The sequence below is a fragment of the Cladophialophora psammophila genome (genome assembly GCF_000585535.1).
Source record: "Cladophialophora psammophila CBS 110553 chromosome Unknown aczJe-supercont1.3, whole genome shotgun sequence".
NCBI lineage: Eukaryota > Fungi > Ascomycota > Eurotiomycetes > Chaetothyriales > Herpotrichiellaceae > Cladophialophora > Cladophialophora psammophila.
The window spans coordinates 1,567,800-1,594,147 of record NW_006912924.1 but is presented as its reverse complement, the minus strand read 5'-3'; the positions used below and the strand labels follow the sequence as shown (position 1 = coordinate 1,594,147).

Sequence of the window (26,348 nt, the reverse complement as noted above, 5' to 3'; positions counted from 1 at the left end):
CCGGATTGACGCCCTGACCTCACGCAGCCTTGTCCGCCCAGCCCAATGAAGTATATATGACAGAGGGACGCCGCTCCTTTGCCTCTGGAGTTGCTGCTGCTGGTATAGCATCGCATTGAAACCATTCAATCGCACGCCTACAACAAAACAACCAATTGTAACTCACCAATCTCTTGCACAGGCAAGAAGAACCCAACACACGCCACAACTATGTCTCGACAACCCACGCGGGAGAACCCTCCCGAGGGCGCCAACAGCCCCGACCTCGCACGGCATCAGTCTCTCAACCTTCAGCTACTTCGAACAGAGACCCGACAGACTCTAAGAGAGCGTGGCATCTCAGAAACTCCGCCTCCATTGGACCCCAACTATCCCGAACTCGGCCGTCCGGAGGAGCCCATCTTCCCCGAGGAATACACCCTCGAGACAGCCACTGGTCTCGTGCCAGAGCAGACACTCGAACAGATCCGATCGAGGGTCTCGACAGTCACTTCGCGGAGGCGCACCCGTCCGAGTACGGTCTCAGAACCCGATCTCGAAAAGCAAGGGATCGAAGAACCGGTCGAGTTCGTCACCTTCAAACTCCACGACCCCGACAACCCGCACAACTGGTCGCGGCTTTTTCGGTGGTACATTACCCTCGCCGCGTCGTCTCTGGTCGTCTGCGTCGCGTTCGGCTCGTCGGTGGTTACGGGAGGCTTGGGCCTCATTGAAGACAAATACAACGTCTCGCTCGAAGTCGCCATCCTGACCTGCTCGATCATGGTCTGCGGGTTCGCCGTGGGTCCACTGCTGTGGAGTCCGCTGTCCGAGATCATTGGCCGACGTCCTGTCTACATCATCTCTCTGTTCTTGTACACCATCTTCAACATCCCCTGCGCCCTGTCGCCCAACATCGGCGGTCTGCTGGTCTCGCGGTTCCTGTGTGGCGTCTTCTCCAGCTCCGGTCTGTCTCTCGCCGGCGGCACGATCGCTGATATCTGGAACATCGAAGAACGAGGCATGGCCATCGCCTACTTCGCCGCGGCGCCCTACGCGGGCCCCGTCATCGGCCCCATCGTCGCAGGCTGGATCAACGTCGGCACGGGCCGGCTCAACCTCTTCTTCTGGGTCAACCTGGGCTACGCAGGCTTCATGCTGGTGGTGATGGGACTGATCCCGGAGACGTACGCGCCGGTGATCCTCAAGCGGCGTGCGGCCAGACTGCGGAAGGAGACGGGCGACAACAACATCATCACGGAGCAGGAGAAGACAAAGCTGACACTGCGGGAGATCGTCAAGACGTCGCTGGTGCGGCCCATCAACATGATCCTGACGGAGCCCGTGCTGGACCTGATGTGCATGTACATTGTGCTGATCTACGCGATGCTGTACGCCTTCTTCTTCGCGTACCCGGTCATCTTCGGCGAGCTGTACGGGTACAACGACGGGCAGATCGGGCTGATGTTCATCCCTATCATCATCGGGGCGGCGTTTGCCCTGGTCGCGACGCCGCAGTTTGAGAAGCAGTTCAAGCGCGTGTGCAAACTGCGCGCGCCCACGGCTGAGGACCGCCTGATGGGCGCCATGTTCGGCGCGCCCTTCATCCCCATCTCGCTGTTCATCCTGGGCGCCACCTCGTACCACGGCATCATCTGGGTCGGCCCGGCGTCCAGTGGCATCGCCTTTGGTTTCGGCATGGTCCTGTGCTACTACTCGGTCAACAACTACATCATCGACTCGTACCAGAAGTACGCCGCGAGCGCGCTGGCCGCGAAGGTGTTTTTGAGGAGCGGCGGCGGCGCAGCCTTCCCGCTCTTCACCACACAGATGTACCATACCCTGGGCCTGCAATGGGCGAGCTGGCTGCTGGCCTTCATCGGCGTCGGCATGGTCTTGATCCCCTTCTCCTTCTACATCTTCGGCGCCAAGATCCGCGCAATTTTCAACAAAGGCTGAAGTGAAACCCACAGCGAATGGACATGGGCATGGACATGGACATGAATATGGAAATGCAAGGCCTGTGAGCTTCCACTTTCGATACTCTTCCTGGCACACGAGCTGGCTCGGCAAGGCGTAGATGCCGTCGGATGCATGGACAGGACAAAAAGTTTGGACTGGGTTGGGGATACGGAGTATATGCGATTGGGCTTGTGTGCTTGGTTGGCTGGATTTTCTTTCTGTCTTTCTAAGATGACGTCTTAATGTACTCTACACGCATACGCGAACAAGAACCAGTCCTGCATACCGACTATATCATATCTACCATGTCCTGTCATATCATACTATACCATGTCCCGTCGATGTTACTTGTGATATCACATCATATCATATGATGCCCGGCGTTGTCGTCACGGAAAAAGGGAGTGTTCAGAATGTGCTTTTGAGAGGGACACGTACACGGCTATCAGTATTGGCAGATGTCTCGATTGGGACGATCGATAATGAAGCGAAATACCACATAGAGTGAACGGGGGAGTGAGAGACAGAGAAAGAAAGAAAAAGCTTTAACATTTGACAATCATCATCAATTGATTTGGTCTGTGGTATTCGAGACATTTCCTTTCTTTTCTCTTCAAGAGGACCTTCATCGAATGGCAAGGATAAACTGGTGGACTGAATGCTTTCAACTCAGAGATATCCATCCAATTCATTATCCGTTTTCTGGTCCGCGTTCACATTTCTCTGGCCATGATTACCATAATATGTCTTTTGTTTTTCCACCCTCGCTATGCTTTGAATCGTCGGGTCCATGCACCTTCCATTCAGCTCGTCCGGATGAGCGACTTTCTCTCTTTCCATACATTAGTTGATCGTGTCTTCCGAAGACAGCAAACCATTATACGCCCGTTCACCTCTCCCCCGCCTAGATGCGATACAATATCGGCGCATGCATTCGTCCTCGATAATGCTATGACAAGCCTCCCAGCCAGAATGTGGGTTATATCCCAAAATAAATGTGTGCGGCTGCATGCTGTGTTTGCTTGTGCCGGTCTCAGAAGATGCCAAATTTCTTCTTCTTTTCCCCGTCTGCTGATATCAGTGTTAGCGCTGCTCAAATTCAGTGGCCAAAGGTGGCAGAGTCTCCCTCACCCTGAGGTCCAACGTTCCCGGAACTCTTACTGGTAGTCAAGGCTCCTTTCTTCCCTGCCGCTGCCGTGAGAGGGTCTGCGCCTGCCCCTGCAGCCCTGATGGCGGCGATACGATGTTTGGCCCTCTCTTCTCCTTGATCCGCTGCACGGACGTACCAGACGTTCGCCTCGAGCGGATCACGACGACACCCAATGCCCATCTCAGTAAAATAGCCAACAGTGTACTGCGCCTTTGCCAACCCTTGTTCTGCTGCTTTCTTGGCCCACTCATAAGCTTCGGCCTCATCTTTCTCCAACACATTGGGGACTCCCACCATGTACCACGCACAGAGCGCCATTTGCGACAGTGCATGGCCACGTTCTGCAGCCCCTGTGTAGAAATGGATGCTGAGGGCTGGATCCTTGGGGCAGTTCAGCTGGCCATATTCGTATGCTTCGCCGAGTCGGTAGTTCGCTTCGACATGTCCTAGATCGGCCGCTTTGGTGTACAGTTGGGCAGCGTACGATTCGTCTTTGAAAACGTCCGGGCCGAAGCCTGTCTCGTGGAGGCAGCCCAGGTCGAAAGGAGCTTGGTTGTACTGGAAATCGGCAGATTCCGCGGCTCGCTTCAACCACCTCACACCTTCTCGATATCGCTTGGTCAACCCCATATCACCCGTGAGACACGCTCGTCCCAGTCGTAGCATAGCACCCGGATGATTCTTGCTTGCAGCGTGTTGGTAAAATTGCACCGCTTTGGCTGCATCCACCCGCGAGCCCCAACCAAACTCGTAACACAACGCAGTTCGGTACCCCGCCTCGGCATGACCGTGTTTTGACGCCGCCAAAAACAGGGGAAACGCACGATCCCAGTCTTCTTTGGCCTTGTTGAACAGCCCCGATGCGTACCCGTCTGCAAGATAGTACTGGGCGAATGGATAGGATCGATCTGACAATCTTTGCAGAATATGCTTTGCCTCCTTTAACAGATCCTCGCGGACTGATGTGTGCGATTTTTCAGAATGTGCCGCGTCGGACACTGTGTCAGACTCCAGACCCTCCTCTTGCGCAGCACTGATCATGAAAACCGCAAATTCGTATTGTACGGCAGGGTCTTGGGTTTTCTTGACATTTGCCCGATACATCTCCAGAGTCTTCCTCGTGGACAATAACGAGGCATTGGCTCCGACAACTGATCGCAGTCCAGAATTCACCAGGTTTTCCGCTCCGCTCGGCGCAGGCTGGGGATACGGGACGTTCAAGAGATCAACATAAGACAGTGGCCGTGTGTCGGGCGACCTCGAACCGCGAGAAATGGGCCGACCAGCGGGGGAGGCCTGGGGTGAGGTGGTCCGCCCTCGGAAGTCTGAAGTGCTTGAGAATCCCGAATCAGGTCTCTGCATACTTCTGCCATAGATGCTATTTCGTATGCTGTCTCCTCCGGAGCCCTCCGTGGCGACGGTGAATTTCGAGGCTCGCTTGTCCTCGTCCTGGTGATAATACTGCAACGGCTCGGAAGTTGGAGGAGGGATCTCTGGATTGATGGCGGAGGTCGATGCGTGCCGCATGGTCCTCTTTTGGAAGGGAGTCAATTCGATACCGTCTCTTGGGGAGAAATTTTCCGAGGACACTCTCCGGTGGTCAGTAGCCACTGGCTCGCCATCTCCAGGTCGTCCACGGAACATGGCCTGAGGCGTTGGTGAGAGTCTATTGGGATCGAGATGCAAGGACGGTTGAGGGGTCAGTGTCCTATTCGGAGCCACGGGATCAGGAGTTCTGGACATAGCAGTTTCGGGAGGGTGGATTTGGACTTCGGCGGCGGCGTCTGCGAGGGCGTGCACATCGTCTGTTGGTCTGATGTCCGCCGGGGACATGGATATCGAAGGATAGCTCATCTGTCTCGGCTGAGAATTATGTTGCTTGACCGCAGGTATATGTACAATTCCCCGCTCTTCCAAGGGTTCTATAATCTGTGGACTGTCGCTCCGCAAAGGAGGGGAGTAGATGGGAGGGGGAGGAGTGGGAGGGAGAGGATGATTTGCTAGTTCGGCCATCTCGAGGCAGAAGAGGGGAACCCTAGGATACCGACATCTGGAGGGAATTGTAGAAGGGAAGGTGAGTGTTCAGCGAATGAGGGCGGTTCGTAGGCCAGACAACTGAACAGACGGTTGCAGAATGAATACGAGCCAGCGGACGTGATACTGGAATGCGAATTCCTCGGCCGGGAAAAACGAAAGAAACGGCGCCACAGGTTCCTGAGGGCCCGCGCTGAAGAGGTATTAGAAGGAATGCTGTAGCGTTGCAGCGTCAACGGCGTAGAGTGGGCTCCAAAAGAAAGTGGTTGTCTAGTGAGCAAACCAAAGGTCAAACACGAGATCCGTAGCAGCAGCAGCAGCGCCAGTGGGAAAGCGACAGAAATGGACCAGATGTACTCTGTACACAATGAGGGAGTGAGGGAGGGAGTGTGACCTCGACGAAGAATTTCAATGGAGGGCGGTGGTGGCGGTAAGGGACCGAGGGTGGTAGTGGTGGTGGTACCCAGTATTTCGTGGTAAGTAGAGGGCAAGGGCTAGAAGGCTAGAGCAAATTAGGTAGACACGCCTCCAGATGGCGTCCACATCTCAACAACTCGTACGACTTACCGTATGGGCACCATGGGGGACTAGGGCAGCTACTTAGGGCAGTTAGGGCAGTGTAGGGGCAGGTAGGGGCAAGTAGGGGCCACTACTGACAGTGCTGTCTCCCTCGCTTTTCCTATTATTGAGGGCCCATTCCCCTTTTTCAACAGGCCAACAGGCCAGCCGATGCCGTCTTTATTCCGTGGCTAAAATAGCTCCAGACTTTATCCTGCGAACAAAAAGGTAGGTCCCTTGCAGCAGACATAGTTACCTGCTACCTAGCCCTTTGTACTCGGGGACCACGACTGGCGATGATGTTCAGCATACGTATGCAGGGAGAATCGACGATCTTTCCTGGCGCTGACCCAGATCTCGGGCTTGCCAAGGTCAAGCAAGGGAGGGCGAATTAAAGTGCGGGCGTGCCCGGGGTTTAGGCCACTAAGTAGGAAGGTGATGCACGTTCTAGGTACCGCCAAATGCTTGTGGCGCCTGGAGAGAGAACCTGTTCATTCCCTCCTTACGACTGAGGTCTGCCTAGGTAAGAAACGGCTCCGGAAAGGCGCGGCTAGCCCACAAATCCACAAGCCCACATGCCTACAAGTTAGAGTCCCGGCTCCATGGCCCCCCTTGCCTCCAAACGGCTTCAACTCAGGCTGGTCGCCGTCTCGCCTGGTGCAAACGAAAGTGGTCAGATGAGTGACGTTCGTTGTTCCAGATGATACGGGGTACTCGGTACTGGGTACTCTGGGACAAGTACCTCGTCATCCACCAGTTTGTTCCCTGTGGATGACTGCCGCCCGCATTCGATGAGATAGGTACATAGGCGCGTGCTATTGTGCATGAGATGGATCCTCGATATACTACGTCAGGTTCTTTTCTCGGAGGAGTGAGACATCGTTGTCGTGGATGGGTGGGCTGTTCCATCGGTTCATCTGCTCACATTGGAACCCATCACGGTGACGGAGATCTGCTGTACCAATTCGACTCGATTCACCTCCATTCGTATGACATCAATTACTGGCGACTGGCGCTTGAGTCAACGGCTGCAGGAGTTTCAAGAGAGGCCAACAGCGAAAGGTTGGTTCGTTGAGGCGAACGCGTTGTCGATGTCAGGGCAACGAGTTTAAAAATACCCCGTCAGCGTAAGAGAGTGAGCGTGTTGCTGCAACTCAGCCACAGCCGAGCCTCTCAGAAGTCGCAGTGTGTCCATGCCAGATTTCGCTTCGGACTATGGGGGAAAAATGGGCCATCGTTGGTGCTCTACCAGTCTATTCGGAGGGTTGAAATTGGTGTCTGAATGCAAGGATACGACTCCTAGATATCTTCTGCTAACGAGACTGGATCAGGGGATTTGTCGCTGTATTTGTACTCGGGAGCAGGGAAAAAGGAAAGAAACCTTTTACTGTACTTACTTACTACTTGTTAGCTCTTGTTTCTCCTGCATGATCCGCTAAAACTGGGCCGTAACCAATCCAGACACCTGGTATACACACTCCATCGGACAAGCAACGAATCGTTTGTTGTGGCCTCTCCACACTGCGAACACAGTTGACACAGCCAAACCTGCCCCGATCCTGCTCTCGTCGTGACCCAATTCTCGTCTCTGCCCGTTGCTACAGTTGACCATCTCTTTGGGTTGCTCACTCACTGTCAACCTTTTCCTTGGGACATGTACATTCACTTACCGTCTCAATCACTCTCGTTGAGCCATCTGGGCACAAGCAATCGATCAATCCGTGCATCTTTGTCTTTCGCTCACCCGCCAACGCAATCTGGGGCGCAGTTTCTTCGGCAACCAACTCGCCATTTCACCACCAGTGAACAAACACAAAAGCCAACTTCCAAGTGACGAGGAATCTTAGTCGTTCGATATACACACAGTATACGCATCAGGACCTTCCATTGCCCATTTGACAGTCCAGGCTAGAGACACGGCGCGGGCGCTGGTCTTCAATCCAACACTCATTCCTTCATTGAGAAAGAAAACTGCAAGGTTTCTATGAGGGACAGCAACTAAAATTCCAGCAAATGTAGGTCCAGAATGCCACAATGACATTGTTGCTGTGACCGGCGACCCGCTAACATTCCTTCTCCCTGAAGAGGTCACCATGTCTGCACCACCGCGAAGGCCACGGCCTGCCACCTCACCCACCCGCGAAAAGTCCCATTCTCCGTACAAAGACTCACCCTTTCGACGGTTACGAGACATCGAAACCGGATCAAATGTTCAACGCAGTTCGCCATACTCTGTTCAGCGTGGTGGAACCGATCCCTATCCTGCCTCACCCCACTCCTCCGGGACTGCAGACGATCAGCCGATAATACCCCAACATATGAATCCCAAACGTATGAATCCAAGTGACCTCGGTCGCCAAAAATCTCTGATCCGTCCCGAACGCAATCGAATAGACCGAGACCATCCCAACTACTACTACCGCAAACATGCCCAGAACATGGAGGTTTTGCCTTCAACCACAGGGAACGACCCTGTGGTGGAAGAGCTGGCGGAGGAGAGAACGGTGAGCTCTGAAAGCACCAATCTCAACGCGCAACCCGACGACCATTTTGGCGCCCAACGACGCGCCCCCGGAAAGCTTGAACCGGTTGGTCAGAAGAGACAACCTCGAAAGTTGGTCAGGAAAGACACCCGCGACATAACAGCGGAGGAGAAGAGGCGGCTGAAAGACATGGAAAAACTCAAACCGCCCAGCGCTTGGAATGTGTACTGCGCGGTCATCACTTTCTGGGCTCCTAACTTCATGCTCCAGTGCTGTGGCATGCCAGGGAGGGCCCAGAAAAGAGCCTGGAGAGAAAAAGTCGGTCTCATCAGTATCATCTTTCTCATTGCCGCCTTCGTCGGTTTTCTGACTTTCGGCTTCACACGGGCGGTGTGCCCAGCTCCCGGGCTGAGGCTGAAGATCAATCACGTCGATCGTGGCTACATGATATTCCACGGAGACGCTTACAATCTCGACGGCTCCATGCATCCAGCTGCTTTGGGGATTCCACTCGACAGTAATGTCCTCTACGATCTCCCCCATAAGTACGGTGGCCAAGATGGAAGTTTCATGTTTCAGAAAGTGAACGGAGAATGCAAAGGTCTAATCACCCTGGCCCCTGGGTCCGACGTGCCTACGGACGCTGATGGAGACCTGGCTTGGTACTTCCCCTGCAACGCCTTCAATCAGGACGGATCGTCACCACCGAACCTTACCAACCCTTATTATCTGGGCTACGCTTGCCATACTACCGCCAAATCTAGAAACACGTTCTACAACCTGAGAAAAGCGGGAGAGGTCTTTTTCACTTGGGACGACGTCAAAAATACCAGTCGGAATTTGGTGGTGTACTCTGGCTCTGTTGTTGATCTTGACTTGCTGAGGTGGTTCAACAAAAGCCAAGTCGCCTGGCCAAAACAGTTCGATGATATGCGAGAAAGCAACGAGATCCGCGGAACGGATATCACCCACGTGTTGCAATCTCCCGTGGACAAAAAGATTGGCAGGTGTTTGACCCAGATTGCGAAAGTGGGCTCAGTTGATACCGAGACGGTTGGATGTATTGCGTCAAAGGTCGTCCTTTATGTCTCTTTGGTGTTTATTCTCGCCGTTGTGCTGGTGAAATTCTTCCTCGCCCTAGCCTTCCAATGGTTCTTAGCTGGAAAGTTTGCAGCCACCAAGACCTCGCAGACATCTGATCCGAAGAAAAGAGCCAAGCAAATCGAAGACTGGGCCGATGATATCTACAGGCCGGCACCCAAAATTACTGATCCTGCAAGTACAATATCTGGCTCCGATGCGCGAGCCAGTAAGCGTGGAAGTCAGTTGTTCCCTCAGACATCACGCTTCACCAGTCCATATGCTGTCGAGCGTATCTCCAAGACGAATCGTCCGCCACCGACCACAATGACCAGTCAGTCTTCAAACGCGCGGCTGATGCAGCCAGGAAGCGGCCTTTACAAGACCGGCTTCAACAGTAGTCAAAACACTTTGGACGTCAATTCTCGGATGAGCGTTGGTGCTAGCAGATCCAGCCTTCTCCTGTCTGGTCAGGAAACCCGGTATTCGGTTGTGATGGACACGCTCGAACCAGGGGGGCCCCTGGGCTTCATTCACGAGAATGTTGTTCCTCAACCACCTCCGGAGTGGCAGCCATTCGGCTATCCCCTCGCTCACTGCATTTGCCTGGTCACTGCATATTCGGAAGATGCAGACGGGGTCCGAACGACGTTGGATTCTATTGCAACGACCGACTACCCGAACAGCCACAAAGCCATACTGGTGATATGTGACGGTTTGATCAAGGGTCAAGGCAACGACTTGTCGACTCCGGAAATTGTCCTCAGCATGATGGGTGACTTCGTCGTTCTCCCGGAAGATGTGCAGGCATTCTCTTACGTCGCCGTCTCCAGCGGCTCGAAACGACACAACATGGCCAAAGTCTATGCCGGATTCTACGATTATGGTCCTCACTCGAAAATCGATCCAACCAAGCAGCAACGAGTGCCTATGTTAGTCGTCGTCAAATGTGGAACACCTGATGAAGCCGGCAAGGCCAAACCGGGTAACCGAGGCAAGCGCGACAGCCAAATCATCTTGATGTCCTTCCTCCAAAAGGTCATGTTCGATGAACGCATGACTGAACTTGAATACGAAATGTTCAATGGTCTCTGGAAAGTCACGGGCATGTCCCCCGACTTTTACGAAATGGTGCTCATGGTCGACGCCGATACCAAGGTATATCCGGACAGCCTGACGCACATGGTCTCGGCCATGGTCAAGGATCCCGAAATTATGGGTCTCTGCGGCGAAACCAAGATCGCGAACAAGACCCAATCGTGGGTCTCTCGGATCCAGGTCTTTGAATATTTCATCTCGCATCATCTGTCCAAATCCTTTGAATCTGTCTTCGGCGGCGTCACTTGCTTGCCAGGGTGTTTTTGCATGTACAGGATCAAATCGCCCAAGGGTGGACAGAATTATTGGGTCCCGATCCTTGCCAATCCGGACATCGTGGAGCACTATTCGGAAAACGTGGTTGACACGTTGCACAAAAAGAACCTCCTCCTGCTCGGCGAGGACAGATATCTCTCGACACTTATGCTCAAAACATTTCCCAAGCGCAAACAAGTTTTCGTCCCCCAGGCGGTCTGCAAAACCACAGTGCCAGACAAATTCAAAGTGCTTTTATCTCAACGGCGCCGTTGGATCAATTCCACGGTCCACAACCTGATGGAACTCGTCCTTGTGCGCGACCTCTGCGGTACATTTTGCTTCAGCATGCAATTTGTTGTCTTCATCGAACTCATAGGAACCCTCGTATTACCAGCGGCCATCGCATTCACCTTTTATTTGATCATCATCTCGATCGTGGCCAAACCCGTCCCGGTCATCCCCCTCATTCTTTTGGGTCTCATTTTGGGTCTCCCCGCGGTGCTGATTGTGTTGACGGCGCATAGCTGGTCCTATGTCGCATGGATGGGCATCTACCTGCTGTCCCTTCCCATCTGGAATTTCGTCCTACCGGCCTACGCGTACTGGAAATTTGACGACTTCAGCTGGGGCGACACGAGGAAGACGGCAGGAGAGACGAAGAAATCCGGCGGCCACGGGGAGGCCGAAGGCGAGTTTGATAGTTCAAAGATTCTGATGAAGAGGTGGGGAGATTTTGAACGAGGTGAGTTTCGTCCGCGCCGGCACACCGTATCCCTAACTGTGGAATGAACCCTAATGTCATGCGTTGCAGAACGTCGAGCACAAGCTAGCGGCACGGGGTGGGCGCAGCATTCTCTCGGCCCAACGTCTGCAAAGGCGGCAACAGTCACGAGCGATTATGCCTCGAGCCACGGAGAGTTTGAGCCGTATCATGACTACTGACGACAGCCGCGAGCGCAGGCATGCAACTCCATGCCGCAAAGCGGCAGAGAGCCGGGGTGGGCTGTTTTGATGTATAACGAATGAACAATAAAAATCCAAAATCAAAAGAGGGGCCCTGCATTTAGCATTTTTGCGGAAGAGTTGTGCATCTGTGAGAGCAGCGGGAGGCGGGGCCACGACACGACATGACTGGGGAGAGGATCTGCAAATCATAGAGTTAATAACTGGGAGCATCGCATCTTTGTGCGAGCATGTCATCTTTATCACAGCTTTTTTGGGTGGGGGACAGGGAGGGAAATCTGATGGGATGGTTTCTGCCTGCGACACTCTGGCACAGGGCGGGATATTGTCGAAGCTCGACTCTACCTACACTAGAAGTACATTAATTACACCAGCATCGTCCACCTTTCGATGTCCTGTCAATGCTATTGATTGCCTGCTGAGGGACTTAATGGCTGCAAGTAGTTGGTGAGGCTGGGCGGATTTCTTGGTCGAGGGGCTGCCAACCACGTGGTAGCACGTGGCATCAAAAGATGCGGCAAGGCAGCAAGCCATCAACACCATAATACCCTACCATGGCGCCGGCTTGCTGTCAACCTGGCATTCAGCCCAACTCGTACTCGTGAGCAAAGGCGAAAAGTGGAGAAAGGGCTCAAGGACTAAAGGGGTACCACCAGCATTATTACTATTACGTGCTGGTGACCAGTTCCGACTTCGAGTCTGGATCTGCGAGAGCGGAAGCGAGCACGAACACGAGCACGAGGCCCAGGACACTGTGAACCAGCTTCCGCCAAGGGTGTCGATATATCCATCACACCGGCGTCTATTGGAAAGCACGACGTCCCGATCGAAGGACCAGACGCGGTTCTTATAGTTACGCAATCGTGCTGTTGTCCTCCTCACCTGAGATTCCTGCTCTACATACGCAGAATACCTTCCCCGCGCACATTGGGAACCTAAAAGGAACATTCTAGGGGCGGGGGTGGTGAGAGGGTGGAAACTAAACGCCATCAGAGGTGATGGGTCAGTGAGATAGAGGACATCAAATCGCATACAAGTACCCAGGTATGTCATATACGGAGTGGATGCTATATACCCATGTACAGAGTGATATCTCCATCGAGCCTCGCCGGTACATCAAGCTCTGATCTTATTGTAATCTGGGATGGATGGAACCTCTGTGCGGACATGCGTGGGCTTGAGGAAAGAAAGAAGGGAGTGGTAACAGGGACCATCAATTTTTCACATAGTATAGTACGATTGAGACGATGGAGCCTGGGTATTTACGGAGTATCATTTTCTGTACCAGAGTCTAGAGTCCAGAATCCAGAGGACGTTCTTCCCTCGCTTCTCCTTTCTATTCATTGCAAAATGTCATACATACAGCCCGATCAGTCCGTCCTGTCCAACGCCTACGCTATTCGGAGCAAAATCCAACCGCCCCGTGGTTTTATGCTCTGGTCCTGTCTTGTCCCAGTGCGCTGACGACCACCGCCGACCCCATTCTCAACCAGAATACCGTTGGCTACACCGCCATGCCGAAATCCTCAGCATCAGTACAGCCCACTGGTGACGGATGCCATCACCAGTGTTGTCATGATGATGAGCGAAACCCGCGGGACTTCCTTCCATCCCGCGGTCGCAGCGTTGGGACTCGCCACACTGCCAGCCTTGACATCCGTGCTCACAAACGCGCTCCCACAGCTCTTGTCCACCTGAGTTGCGCACGGCAGGTACGTCTTGGCCAGGGGTTGTGCTGCGTCCTGTGCATACCCGGCAAAGATCTCCATGGTCTCTTTGAGACACTGACTGCAACTGGGGCGCGCCGTCTCCGGCATCGACAGTCCCACCGCCGTGTAGTAAGGGTAAAAATCGGCAGCGTTGGACGAGTTCGTAACGGCTTCGCTGAAGCAGTAATCCCCCGTGCTTTTGTCCTGGAGGCACGTGGCCCGATAGACCGGTTCGTAGGCTAGGAATCCTGCATAGGCTTGTGAGACCAGCGGGTTCTGCTGCTTGTATTCCTCGCCACAATTCGCGTCGTCGATCAGTTGGGAGCCGAGATTGCTGAGCAAAGGCGAGCAGATGGCCAAGGGGGCATTACACGCTGCGTTCAGGGTTTGCGTAAGGAGCGTGAATGATCGCTGGGCGCGGAAGAATGAGTTGGAGTTTTGCAGCAGCAGGGACACAGGGACGCAGGATTGGAACGTCGAGTTGTTGAGGAAGTCGGAGAAGAACTGTGGGCAGGAGGAACTGCTGAAGTTGCTACCTAGGGAGGTGTCGAAGGGAGTCGGGAGTGGTGTGGTGACGACTGTGACAGTGGGTGCGGTTAATGTCGACACGCCCGGTGTTGACAGAGGAGCTTTGGTTTCTGTGCTGATGGCCGATACCAATTCAGCGGAAGAGGTGGTTGTGGGTTCTGAGGAGGGGGACGAAGACGTTGTCGATGTCGGAGTAGGTTCGGCCACTGTCGTCGGCACAACGGTGCCCCCAACTTGTCTCCTTTCCAGATAAACATCCTGGCGAGGAGGTGGTTCTCGACGGTCGATGTGTATTTCTCCCCTTGCAGCTAACTCTTGGTAGAAACTCGATTCGTAGATTTCTGCATCCAACTCCATTACTTGGCCGCATGTCGGTGTTGCCATGACCATTAGGGCTATGATTAATGAGATTATCGTCGTGGTTATTGTTGTACAGCGGTGGATGTCCCGACGCCTCCCCAGCTGCACCGACTGTGTGGAATAGACTGCCATGGCCGCCGGTTCGATTCAAATCCCCCCGTGATAGAAAGAACTTCAATAAAGATGATGTTGGATGGTAAAGAACGGACGCCTCTGAGTTTTCACCTCGAGGCATGCACTATGGCAGGAGAGTCGTCGGGCCTGGGCGAGGCGATCACATCGAACAACCTTGGTGGTCCTCAGGATGGTGGTGAGTGTCTCTCCCGCGGTAAGAACCTCACACCTCGTCGATTCCCAAGTCTCAGGGTGTCACTAGAGATCCTTCCTCACTGATAACATCCAGTTGATCCCGCCCCGATTTGGACTCCGGGGGACGGTATCGCACGTGTTGGACCCCGGGCGTTGATCCTGTTGATCTGCCGCGGAAGAGAACGTTGTGCCGTTTCGGGAATAGGAGGTTTCAAGGTGGACAAGCGAGGAGTCGGTTCGAGACTTGTCTGAGTCGCAGTGATGGTTAAAGGGTGGCTAGATGTTCGTGCCGTGATGTTGTTGGTGTAGTCAGAGGGAGAAACAACAAGCAATAATAACAATGCGCAAAGCACAAACCTGAGAAAACAAAGAACTGCGATGAGAGCTGTACTTGGTAGGTTAGTCCCCAGTCAACACATGCCTTTCAGGATTGTTTATTTCCATTTTCCCTTGGAGATTGAGCCCGGCGAAAGCATCTGAGCGCTACCTTTGCCAGTCAGCATTAGCAGAAGCCGACCATTGGAATGCGGGCCTTTGTTGGACCATGAGAGCAGGAATTGAAGCCTCCACTCGGCGTCACGGAGGCGTTCAAAAGCGGAATCCTTCCAATTCCTTCTGGTAAGCGCCCGAACGCGTGGATCGCTTACTGGGTATGCACCACAGTATGGCCAGGGAGGCACTGGGTGGCGCTCCCGTGGCGCTCTCTTTCCCCAAACTCGCTGGTGCCAGAGATGGTCAAAAGATGGGTCAACCACGAGGGGACCCAAGGGACCTTCATTTCCGCCCTCGTAGTTGGGGGTTCTAGACCCTCCTTTCGTGGTCTTGGGTGGTTCAGAAGTGATAGACTGTCAATCACTGGCTGATTCCAGCGGATATCAACGGCCCCCATTCCACGTCTTGCACAAGAGACCACTACTGCGGTATGTACCCAGTGCCTACTGGGTACTATTGAACATCAAAAGAAAAGGGCCCACACGATTGACAGGGGACGGAAAAGGCTGACGGGTTCGCGCTAAGGCTAAGAACTGCATTGGAGGTGCTCGTGCTCGTACCCAAGTAAGTCCTGGGTAAGTACTTACGGTGGACTGGCGAAAGAGGTGGCCTTTGCCGGCGCAGTCTCAACTCTGTCGTCTCAACTCTCGTACCCAATACAGACGGTGGTCCCCTATGAGGAAGCAGAGGCCAGCGAAAAGAATCGCCTCGTCGGACTCGCACAACAAATGCCGTGGGCGGGAAGTTCCTGGAGGATGAAGAAAGCAGGATGGTTTACCAGCGACTCGCTTGCAATTGCCAAGATTCAATAGTTGCTGAAGCTACCAAGCAATGGCGAGAATCAGGGGGCTATTGGGGAGAGAATCTGAGAGTCGCCGGTTGCGCCTCAGATTCGTCATTTATGCGACGGTTGCTGATGCTGCCCTTTGATTTTCTCATCTTAACAGACATGGAAGAATTACTCGGTCGTCTTGCAGGTCATCATCTCATTGGTCTTCCTATATATAATTGGTCATTTCTGCCCAATCCTTGCCCGCCGCCCGATGGTACGGAGTATCTACTGGACCTCGTAACAAATCAATGTCATACCAAACATCTTCTACTTGGCTTGCTCCAGAACAATCACACACACACTCTCTCTCTCCCTCCCCTACGATCACAAATCTTCACCTCAGCTGCGTCTCGGGTCGGTGTCGAGAGCGAGCGGGCCCAGCTCAGCTTCATGTTGCTGCGCGCGTAATCTAGATTCCTTCTCTTGCAAACGTCTGTTGAAGCCCATGGTAGCCCATCCCCCAAGTCGGTTGAAGAACACCCGACCGGCCGGGTGTTGCCTGACCCGGTCGAGAAGACTGGTCACCGCTTCTCGAACCCGCCAATCTTCGTGCCAGAGCCCCAGAGCCACAAAGAAGAGTCCTGCTTCTGACATGGGAGCCATCTCCAGCAGCTCCAGGATGCTCTCGTAGTCCGTGCAATATGCTTCGAGGGCCAGATAGATGGCGCCAGCTTCCGTCGGAGTCAGGTGCAGGGTCCGGAGCTTGGACAACGAATGATAGAGGTCCACGTATGGCTTTGTCGGCGCTCGAGCGAGCATCTTGGTCATGCTGACCGGTGAGGTTGGCGAAACGGGATCCTGCGAATGGGCGGCCAGGTCGGAGATGAATGCGTAGTAGGATCGTGTGTTACGCCACCCTTCTATTCTGGCTGCGGACGCTGCCAGTTCGCGGGTCTTGGCCTCATCACTCGGCCAGACATAGCCATGTCCTTTCAGGTTCTTACTGGACGTTTTCAGCGACATCGGTCGTGCTGGTGCTGGTGTGGTGGCGGTGGCTTCCGCGTTGTCTACCTCGGTAGGGGGTATCACCGTGAGGTTGCTCGCTCCATACACAGTTTCTTCAAAGGCCGCCGCTATGCGGGTGAATTTCGTGATATAGGCTCGAAATTTGGCTCGGATGATGGACTCGCCGGCTCGAGAGGTAATACTTCGGCTGACATCATCCATAAACGGTCCATCTCCGGTAGCATCTGAGTGATGGAGGTCTTTGTGAGTCAGAATAGAATGTCCGTGCTGCTGGAAATACGTCGTCCCTTCTGTGACAGGCGCTGCCTCAATGCAGGAGGAGATTTTCATTCTGCCCGAGGGCAAGTCACAAAGTAGGTCCCACCACTCAGGATGGTAGGAAAACGCCGGATTTGTGACACCTGCAATAAATCCAGGGACTTTCAGAAGCTCGTCGATCTTGGTCAGATCAGTGTATGGGAATGCATGACGGGTGAATCCCCTTAACACGCCTCCTGAGGCCAATGCACAAGCCGCAAGAACAGCTTCCGCAACCTCTCCGGATGGTCGGTTGTGGCCCAAAAATATGACCCGTTTTTGCGTGAGCATGGCGTTTATGAGGACAATGATTGGATGCGTGAACGCCCCCGAAGTTGTCAGATGGGGGTGTAAGGCAAAAGGCTGAGGTTGAGACAGATGCAGATTGCCAAATACTTGGACAAGCTTGATGAGCGAGAAATCGCCCACAGTTTCGGGCGACAAAGCGGTAGGAATCTTGACTGGAATCGGGATGCTGTTGTAAACAATCTTTGATTCGAACTCATGTGTGTCTCGGGGAACTGAATATTTCTGCTCCGGCCTCGTGGGCGACTCTGGAGCGTCAGGAGCTTTTGCCAGGGCTTCGTCTGCTAATCGTTGGGAAATCATTTGTTCGAATTTCTCCACAAACATGTCTTTAACGTCGCTTGCCTGCAAAATGTGTCGTTCCAGCAGTGACAACCGGGGCATTAGAGACAGGTCCATGGCATTTAGGGCATTGTATAAGAGTTCCAAGGTGTCTGGTGTAGGTGACTTGAAATAGTCCTCCAGGGCGAGCAACAAGAGGGGCTTGTATATGTGGAGAAAAGAGTGCCGGGTACAAATGGCCATTGCCTTCACAATGGCGCCTCTTTTCACCGAACTGTCTTGCTTGGTATTAACCAAGTTCAAGACATACATTAGCGGAGGACTCTCCATGTCATCTGCGTCACTTTCATCACCGCCGCTGTCGTCTGCGGATTCTGCTGCTTCGCAATCGGCAGCCTCACCGGCTTCTCTTGCGCGCCTCCGTGCCTCTCGTTGGCGCCTTCTAGCTTCTCGCTCAGCGGCCTCGTCTTCGCTCGCGCCGGAGTCTTTATGTAAAAAGAACATGGTCCAGTCTTGTGGCCGGACATGTGTTTGGTCAGGAAGCATCAACTCGGCCAACATGTTTTCATCCGGGCTAATTGCACCAGGGAACTGATGTTCCATGATGGGGCCCCGATCGATGTCGAACGAAGCAACAAGGATGTATTCCACATGAGGTTCGCTTGAATGTAGAGGATATTGCGACCTCAGTCTCTTCGAGGAACGATAAGGCCCGTCTTCGTAGACTGTGGAAACTCTCTGGGAGGAGCGGTAGGAACCCCGGGGCGATGGAGGGACTAGGGAGCTTTGTGAGGACACTTTATAATGGGAGAAGGCGGATTTGTGAGAGCCCGAGTTGGAAGAGGTAGATCTGGGTCGGTCATGATGCCCGCTCACGTTCACAGGGTGAGGGCGATAAACAAGTGTTTCAGTCATGGCGTCGTAAATATCGTCGTCCGTCGTCGAGTTTTTTTTTTATGTTCAATGTTCTTGAGTCGTTGTTTTTCACCCTATTCGAGGTTGAGCATGTCGCAGGAGAGGAGAGGCGATTGAAGGGAAGACTCAAGGCTCTAGACAGGGAGGTGGTCCAAAGTCTGGAGCGACATTTGCTAGAGGTCCGACGTGCAGCGCCTCAGATATGGCCCAAGGTTGGCTTCGTTGTGGTTCTGTAACGTGGTTCTATAAGACCGCGCTCGGAAGGGTGAAGGGGGGAACTCTCCTTGGGCTATCCCCCTGCGCTGCGGAGGGTTTACGTTGTGAGGGCGACCCCGATCCCCCCAAACCCTCTCAACTTCACGTCGACCCCTGCAAACGCCAGCTAGTGAGGCCTAAAAAGCCTAAGTAAGTAAACACTTAGGTAAAGCCCCTGAGATCGGCATTTTGGCGCGCCCGAGACTGAAATGTACTGGCTACTGGTGTGGTGCTGATTGTGGTTCTCGCGAGTCGCGCTCTCCCAGGGGTCGGCAAACTTTCCATGGTTAAACTCCTGATGTTGCTGCCCTGCCAACCCAAAGTTGTTTACACAATCACATGCATCGACATGGCGTCGCATTCCCAGCCTGGACAGCACCACCTCAAGACGTTAAGCAACAGCTTATCAACTATCTCCAGTTCAGGTCGACACGTCAGACTACTATGTACTTGCGTTACATGTAACGCCTCCTGCACGAAGACTTGGGCTCTTTTGCGTCGAATCTTCCCACTAACTCAGTCAATCATCAATTGAAGCCAACATAAGTTTCTTGGAATTGGACTGACGACGACAATGGTAAGCTCACTTGTTTTGGTTGTTCGCAGCTGGCCGATCTATGCGCTGAGACTTCATCTACCCAGTCCTCATACAAATCCACATTCAACAACTCTCCCCGTTCGTCGCCCTTCCGCCGTCCAGGTTCACCAGGCTCCCCCACCCTCGTCAGCTCTGGAAGACCAGCAACTCCTCCAACAAACAGAAGCGCCGCTTCCCCTTTGACCTCGCCATCTAAGCTTAAGCATGCCTATACAGTCTCGGAAGAGGAAGAGGAAAGCGAGATCATGGTGTCAACCCCATCCAAAACCACAGCAGATCCGTCCTTTAGGAGAGCTCAAACTGAACCCCCTTCGTCACCAACAACGACTCGTCGCTCACAACCTCCTTCGCCCTCAAAACACGGCACAACCCCGCTCCTGATACCCAGTACAAACAATTCAGTCAGCAGAGAGCCACGCAGGCTCGTCTCAAACGGAATGCTCTCTCAAAACGACAACCTCTCAAAACTCCCTCCGCAACTCCTGCATAACATGCGCGAATCCTTCTCCGTCCTCGACTCCAATTCCAACGGCACAATCGACGCCTCCTCTGTGGCTGAAACACTGCAATCTCTTGGACTACATGAAAGCAACTTGTCTCAATTTTTCCCGCCGGGACAACCGCAACAGATGTCCCTGCCACAATATCTTAATCAGCTGGCCAATATATTAGTCGGATTATCGCCTCGGCAAGAACTTCTCAATGCTTTGTCTGCATTCGACGACGATGATAGCGGGCAAATCGACGTTGCAGAGCTGCGTGCAGCGTTATTGAGCACAGCGCCAGATGCGGGAGAGCGACCGCTGACCGGAAAGGACATTGACCGAGCCATCGAAGGCTTCACGGGAAGGAGGATTCTGGGCAAAAACGTGATTGGTATTGCTGGCGTGAGAGGCTTGAAGGACCCCGCGCCAAAGAAAGGGGGCGACGTGTTTCGATACCAGGAGTTTGTGGCGAATTTGACGGGCGGGCCTGCCACGGACTCAGTACGTGCTCAGAGTGTTGCTTCGCGGTAGTGTTTTCAATGATTTAATAGATCGGCGTAACAACAGCCCAGGTGAGCCGTGCGACGTATACTACATGAATGAGATTATTGAATATTGGATGAGGTCGATATATCAAAAGGCAGAATCGAACCAGAATGTCAGGATCTGCCCTCAGACGTGAAAAGGAGTATATGATCGCGGTGATTGACTTCGTTCATATCTGGTATCTCATCCTCCAGGCCACGTACTTTCAAACAAGAATTCGATTCCAAAATGGTTCAGATTTGTACAGAGATCTTTCTGGCTCGTTTGAGTCGATGGGCAGAGGTTTCCTTCTCCTCATTCCTGGGACCCTAATCCGTGGCGCCTCATTGTAGAAGGGATTTTCTAGTATACGACCGACCTCTGCGGCCAGAGCGCTCCACACGCTATAAAAATCTCAGTTTCCATGACGATTCGTGGTCCCCGATTCATCGCGTCCGTGGTCTCACATCTCACATCGAAAGGCTCCATAAGTTGTGGGTATGGATTCGCGTGTCGCAGTCCAATTCTCACTTCTTCGACGTCTTTGGCGGCGGAGGGAAATATAGCTGCGGCGTAGCTGATTCTTGCGGACTTGTGCCAATCTCGGGGGACTTGCCATTGGCCCTCTCGGAGCCAGTACCGGCTCGCTGAATAAAACCCGGGCTCATTGGGCTTCGAGGCAAATCAGGACTCCGAATCGCGAACGATGGAGAGGTACTTCCTGGGATGTTCGGCGAGCTGAAGTGGCTCCTCAGCGGAAGATCCTTGGTTCCACCCAACGTGTTGAATGCAAGTGTTCGCGGAGTCATTGGGTTCAGTCGACTATTCACAATACCTGGGGTGTCAGGAACAGGGTACTTTTGTACAGTGGTCTCGCCCGTCTCATCGTCCTGGTAAGTTTCAAATTTCGCCCAGCGCTCGGCCTTGAGACGTTTCTTCTCGGCGTATTCTTCGCGTTGTTGTTTACTGGGGAAGCACGAGTACGCCGCGAAGCCGAAATAGGTGACAAAAACGCCCAGCATGGCGCAAGTGCATGCAAAGCTGGCCTTCGCTTGTGTACAGTAGCCGATGTTGTTCTTGTCATGAGCCACGTTGCAGGATTTGGTGATGTACCAGGGCGCGCCGTGCTGAGGGTGATCCGGATCGGTGGTGTCACTGCTGGCTTGGTAGTCCACGGAGACGGTGTACAAGATGATGAGTCCAGCGTGAACGAATGCGGAGAGGATGGGTGGGAAAACGTGGAGCATGTACATGATCGACTTGACAAGCATGATGAACATGGAGAGGACGGTGATTGCGACATTGTAGTCAGTTATGCTGGTGAAGGAGTGTCAGCATTGATTCCGGAATCCTGTAGGACGATGCTCACAATTGTGACCAGACTTTAGGAGTTGTATAGGGCCGATAATTGGCCGCGGCATATAGCCCTGTCAAGGGGCTTGAGTTGAAGCCATTATCTGCACCATCTTGCCACAGCCTTGTTCGGTAAGTGTCTGGAGAGGCGATGCCGAACAGTGCCAGCAGGGCGATGGTCAATGGGATCTCCAGGAGGATCAAGACGTAGAAAGGCCATTTATTCGGCTTCCAACGTCGAGAAAGAAAGAACCTCATGCCGGAGGGGATCGGGGGGGGGAACAGATTCTCGTCTTGCTTGTCTGGGGAGCCGCAGGTGATGATGCGTTGGTCCGTCGATAGAGAGGATTCGATCTATTGATGTGGCTGCATGTTCAACCTGGATGTCGCCGTAGTTGAGATGTCGAGTCGCTCTGGACACTGCAAAAGAACACAAAGTTCTCGACTTACTTGCACGGCATTAGAGGGAGAAGAGGCCGCGAAGAATGCGCAGGTCTCATAAAAGGCGGCCATGGTAAGAAAGCTGGGAGATGCTTACATGGCAGCACCAGCTGGCAGGCGCTTACAAGTCGACATGGCGAATGAGCATCAACGAGCGATCAAGAGCGATATCAACGACGCACCAATAGGCGGGGTGTGAAGACCCGAGCGGCGGGTGACTGGAGGTTAAGCACACCAAGGGGATTGGTGGGAGGCGACGTGATAGACCCTGATAAGCATCGAATCGCCAGGCTTAGGCACATATGTCGGGGACGAGGGGGACGAGGGTGCCGGCCGCCCCGCCCAATGCACCCCCTAACAACCCTACCCAGTACTCGGTACTCGTAGCCTGTAAGTAGCGGGCTGCTGAGGGCTAGGTGCCGAGGGGTCCTTAGGTACAGTACTGGGTACGTACCAGAAGGCCCGTAGCACATAATTCCGAGTCCCCTCATTTCTCCAGGCCACCTGTTCTGTGCGACAATGTGCCTCAGGTTGGGTGCAGCGTGTGACCGACCATCACCTCGTCCTATTCTTTCGACTTTTGCGCCGTTCTAACAGCTGTTTGATGGACCAAGTCTGATTTCACCAGGTCTCTTGCTTAATGTCAATCCAGCAGACCATATCGACGAGCCTTGTTGATTGCAGAACGGGCACGAGAATGACTGAGCCATTCGAGAGACCACAAAGAGCATCCCGAAACGAGGCTGTGGATCAGGTCCTTGGCGAGCACAAGGCTGCAGCCTCCGCCGGAAAATACAATTTTCCAGAAAGATATCAGGTGATCTCCCACGTGAACCCGTCTATTTTTACCTCGCAAAAGGGGATCTTCATTGGGACCTCCCTCGCACCTTGTTTCCGTCGTCGATCTCTCGTCCTCGCCTTCAAACATATTCATTCTCTCACCTCAGGGCGTTAACTGTATGAGTCAAGGATCAGGATGTTTCCTTCCACCACCTGTTGACGACATGCTAGTGCAAGCCATCACGTCAAAGCTGTCAAGCGAGCAGTTTCCACTGGGCTACCCTCCAGCTGGCAGCTCGCCCCCTTTGGAAAGGCTTCGGCCCTTTATTCGATCGGCAACCCGGAAAGGTGGGTTGATGATTGCGTTTCCTTGGGCTCCTCCAGCATTCAGACTGCTACTGGTAGGTGACTGGCGCTCCTGGAACCACCGGGGCTCGGAATGTTACTCGAGGGCCCATTTGGATCCCAGCCTGGCGTTTGACCTTGTTTCGCATCCTTTCCCTTTTCGGCCTCCCGAAACACCTCCCTTCCCTGTGCCACCCTCAGCGCGCCCACCAGCCTTCCCTGTGGAAGGCGCCTCTCCTCTATCCACTGTTCTGAATCAAACTCACCCAGACAGACCCTTTCTCGCCGATGTCTTTGTCCACTTTGCCATCTGCCGTTCGAGCGCCGGGTGTTGAGATCCCTCGTTTTCCTGCACTCCCATCATCTTTCCTGCCGAAGTTTTCGGGAAGCCATCACAGTCTCTTATATGGCAAGAGCCTCTCTCTACCCAGTAGACCGCTCATCCAATTTCCCCTCTGTCGATGGCCTCGCGCTAACCTTCTTCGCCCGATGATCTCTCAATTTACCAGCTACGGACCCCATGCTACACTGGGATAGTGCCCTCGCGCAAAAGGAGCTTGCGACGAGAGTCTCTGAGCCTTCCGGCACCTCGTCGACCTTAACTTTGCTTCTCGCCATCTTCTTTCTTGCCTTGACTGCAGGCGACGCTCAGTCCATCCTGCCTGTCCGCCATAGAACCCAGGCAGGATGTTCCGACACGGGCAAATGGTCCATAAACGGGAGCCTCAGAACGCCGCTGCGGAAACCTCCCTACCTTCTTTCATAACCAATCCAAATCCAACGACGTTTCCGCAGTCGATAGCTCCGACTTCTGTCACCCCAAACCCATCCGCCACCGCGTCGATCGTGACGGCTCAGGCGGTGTCTGGGTTCACCACCGTTACCGAAACACAGACACTACAACAGAGCCTCACCGGACAAGGAATTGAAACTACCTTTACTACCGAAAGAACCAGGACCATTACCGACCCGGCCGAATATGCTTCCCTCACTTCAGCAGCTGCGGCTGCATCCTCCACCTCCACAACTCTCCGGACCACCACAAAGACATCGGCCGCTGCCACAAGCAGTGCTGCAGCCCGACAGTCCAATTCGAATCTCAGCACCCTTATCCCAGCAATCGTGGTCCCAGTTGCTGTTGTATTGTTGGCATCGCTGGGTCTGTTTTGGTTCTTTATGAAAAGGAGGCATAACAGAGATTTACAGATTGAACCCGAGTTTGTGATGACGGGCAAAGGCGAAAAACTGAGCAGCCGCTCGAGCAGCAGGTCAACCTCATCTATTCCAGGAGGGGTGGAGAAAAAGTCGCCCGCCGTCACTCAAACCGAACTCATGTCTGCCAAATCGCCACCAACTCCGATGTCTGAGTGGCCATCAGCGCAGATTGGCGTTGCCCGCCCACTCACGCCTCAAGACTCGAAATCTGCTGGACAGGATCGACCTTCGGATCAACCGAGATCTCTGACTGCAAACTCTCCATACAGAAATATGCGTAGTCCAAGCACGGCAGTGAGACCTTCAACATCTGGACGAGGAGCACAGCCGTCCCCAAGCTGGGAACAGGGATCAAATAGGAACAGAAGCAACAGCACGCCAGGCCAGAGAGGTCAACCCCCAGCATCACGGCCAGGCCCTAGTCCAATACCTAGGACAGCTCCGAGCCCGGTCTTGCGAAGCGGACCAAGTCCCGCAGCTCAACGGCTAAACCCCACGGACTCTCCAAGGCAGGTTGCATCATCCTCAGTTTTCCGCTTGCGTGACCCTTCTCCCAACATGAACCTCAGCAACCGAGCACAGGCACCCTCACGGCTTGAGGCCCCTCCGCCGGGTGCTTTCAACGGCGCTTCATCCATATCACAATACTCCCCGATCGTGAAAGATACGCCAGGCATTTCAAAGGGACCCACAAGCAAAAGAGCACCGCCACCTATCAACACTGCAAATCTTGGAGTAGAAGGACTCAAGTCACCCACTTCTGGCAGTCCTCCTGGTCTCGGTTTAACAGAAGAAAACCTCCGTATTGCTCGATTGGCGAACTCTTCTCGCCTGGGTTATACTCCTGGAGAGCCCACCCCGTCACCCAAACTACCCCCACCAGCCACCCGCTCGCAGCTGATTCCTCGAGAGAGTCCGAAGGAGCATCAAGATCGTTTCTTCGGGGGGAGTGCGGGCAACCCAACAATGATACACCCCCAAAGAGCATCAATTCATTACAAGGCGGCCCGAGCCAGCATTGTGTCGGATGCTGACGATTACGAAGATATCGAGGCCAAATCGGACGTCAGCAGTCTCAATGAGTTTGAACGCTTTGACTTCGGCACCGACATAAACGGTGGCAGGGGTAGTGCCGGCGGAGGCTCCTTGACCTTCTTTGCGGCACAGAATAGTCCCGCCAGTGACAGAGGGAGCGCCTTTGGAACAGCTGGGACTCATGAGCGATGGTGATCGAAATTGAGCTCCAAGAAAGCAAAGGTTGCTGCTCCACGACATTCGTTTTCGCGATCTCGCATTATTTTTGTCCCTTTTTTTTTTATTATTATTAGTCATCTCATGACATTGACGATCGTTTGTGTACTACGTGTTGTCCTATTTTCCCCCTGCACTTTGTGGATGCTCACTGCCATAAAAGCAAGAAGAATTTATGCTTTGCGAGAGCGTGTGAATGATACCCATATCAGGCCCGCTTCGATGGCGAACTGGGATCAGTTTGTGAGAATAACCTACTGCATATTTGGAGACGGAGATCGAAAAAGATCTCCGAACAATAATTATCTGCGTAACAACAGGAGGAAGATTGATGGAAGGATGAGACAGATGACGAGAATTTATTTGGTGGAAAGAAGGAGAAAGACAACTGAGACGGCCTAATTCAGTCTGATCTGCTTCTAGAGGAGGCGGTGGTATGAATAACAATCTTATAAACTTGTTCAGAACGAAATCAAGTCCCAGGCCCCTTTTATGTGATCAGGCTCTGAACTGCTGTCTATTCGAAATCTAAAGTCGAT

General features: G+C 53.4%; 8 protein-coding genes across 8 annotated transcripts; 4 read left to right on the top strand and 4 right to left on the bottom strand.

Annotated features, from left to right (window-relative positions):
- Positions 1–210: 210 nt before the first annotated feature.
- On the top strand, positions 211–1,938 carry A1O5_02762 (uncharacterized protein; the record flags this gene model as incomplete). Its single annotated transcript, XM_007743376.1, has 1 exon — positions 211–1,938. One exon carries the CDS (start codon positions 211–213, stop codon positions 1,936–1,938), a length of 1,728 nt encoding a protein of 575 aa, XP_007741566.1.
- Positions 1,939–3,040: 1,102 nt separating this feature from the next.
- Positions 3,041–4,924, bottom strand: A1O5_02761 (uncharacterized protein; the record flags this gene model as incomplete). The annotated part of the gene is made up of 1 exon (XM_007743375.1): positions 3,041–4,924. One exon carries the CDS (start codon positions 4,922–4,924, stop codon positions 3,041–3,043), a length of 1,884 nt encoding a protein of 627 aa, XP_007741565.1.
- A 2,852-nt stretch (positions 4,925–7,776) lies between these two features.
- A1O5_02760 (chitin synthase 4) lies at positions 7,777–11,544 on the top strand (the record flags this gene model as incomplete). Its single annotated transcript, XM_007743374.1, has 2 exons — positions 7,777–11,344; positions 11,414–11,544. The coding sequence occupies 2 exons, from the start codon at positions 7,777–7,779 to the stop codon at positions 11,542–11,544; spliced, it is 3,699 nt and encodes a 1,232-aa protein (XP_007741564.1).
- Positions 11,545–13,097: 1,553 nt separating this feature from the next.
- A1O5_02759 (uncharacterized protein) lies at positions 13,098–14,192 on the bottom strand (the record flags this gene model as incomplete). The annotated part of the gene is made up of 1 exon (XM_007743373.1): positions 13,098–14,192. One exon carries the CDS (start codon positions 14,190–14,192, stop codon positions 13,098–13,100), a length of 1,095 nt encoding a protein of 364 aa, XP_007741563.1.
- A 1,942-nt stretch (positions 14,193–16,134) lies between these two features.
- A1O5_02758 (uncharacterized protein) lies at positions 16,135–18,561 on the bottom strand (the record flags this gene model as incomplete). The annotated part of the gene is made up of 1 exon (XM_007743372.1): positions 16,135–18,561. One exon carries the CDS (start codon positions 18,559–18,561, stop codon positions 16,135–16,137), a length of 2,427 nt encoding a protein of 808 aa, XP_007741562.1.
- Positions 18,562–19,390: 829 nt separating this feature from the next.
- A1O5_02757 (uncharacterized protein) lies at positions 19,391–20,430 on the top strand (the record flags this gene model as incomplete). The annotated part of the gene is made up of 2 exons (XM_007743371.1): positions 19,391–19,393; positions 19,423–20,430. 2 exons carry the CDS (start codon positions 19,391–19,393, stop codon positions 20,428–20,430), a joined length of 1,011 nt encoding a protein of 336 aa, XP_007741561.1.
- A 521-nt stretch (positions 20,431–20,951) lies between these two features.
- A1O5_02756 (uncharacterized protein) lies at positions 20,952–22,035 on the bottom strand (the record flags this gene model as incomplete). Its single annotated transcript, XM_007743370.1, has 2 exons — positions 20,952–21,741; positions 21,794–22,035. 2 exons carry the CDS (start codon positions 22,033–22,035, stop codon positions 20,952–20,954), a joined length of 1,032 nt encoding a protein of 343 aa, XP_007741560.1.
- Positions 22,036–24,030: 1,995 nt separating this feature from the next.
- Positions 24,031–25,788, top strand: A1O5_02755 (uncharacterized protein; the record flags this gene model as incomplete). Its single annotated transcript, XM_007743369.1, has 1 exon — positions 24,031–25,788. One exon carries the CDS (start codon positions 24,031–24,033, stop codon positions 25,786–25,788), a length of 1,758 nt encoding a protein of 585 aa, XP_007741559.1.
- Positions 25,789–26,348: the final 560 nt, after the last annotated feature.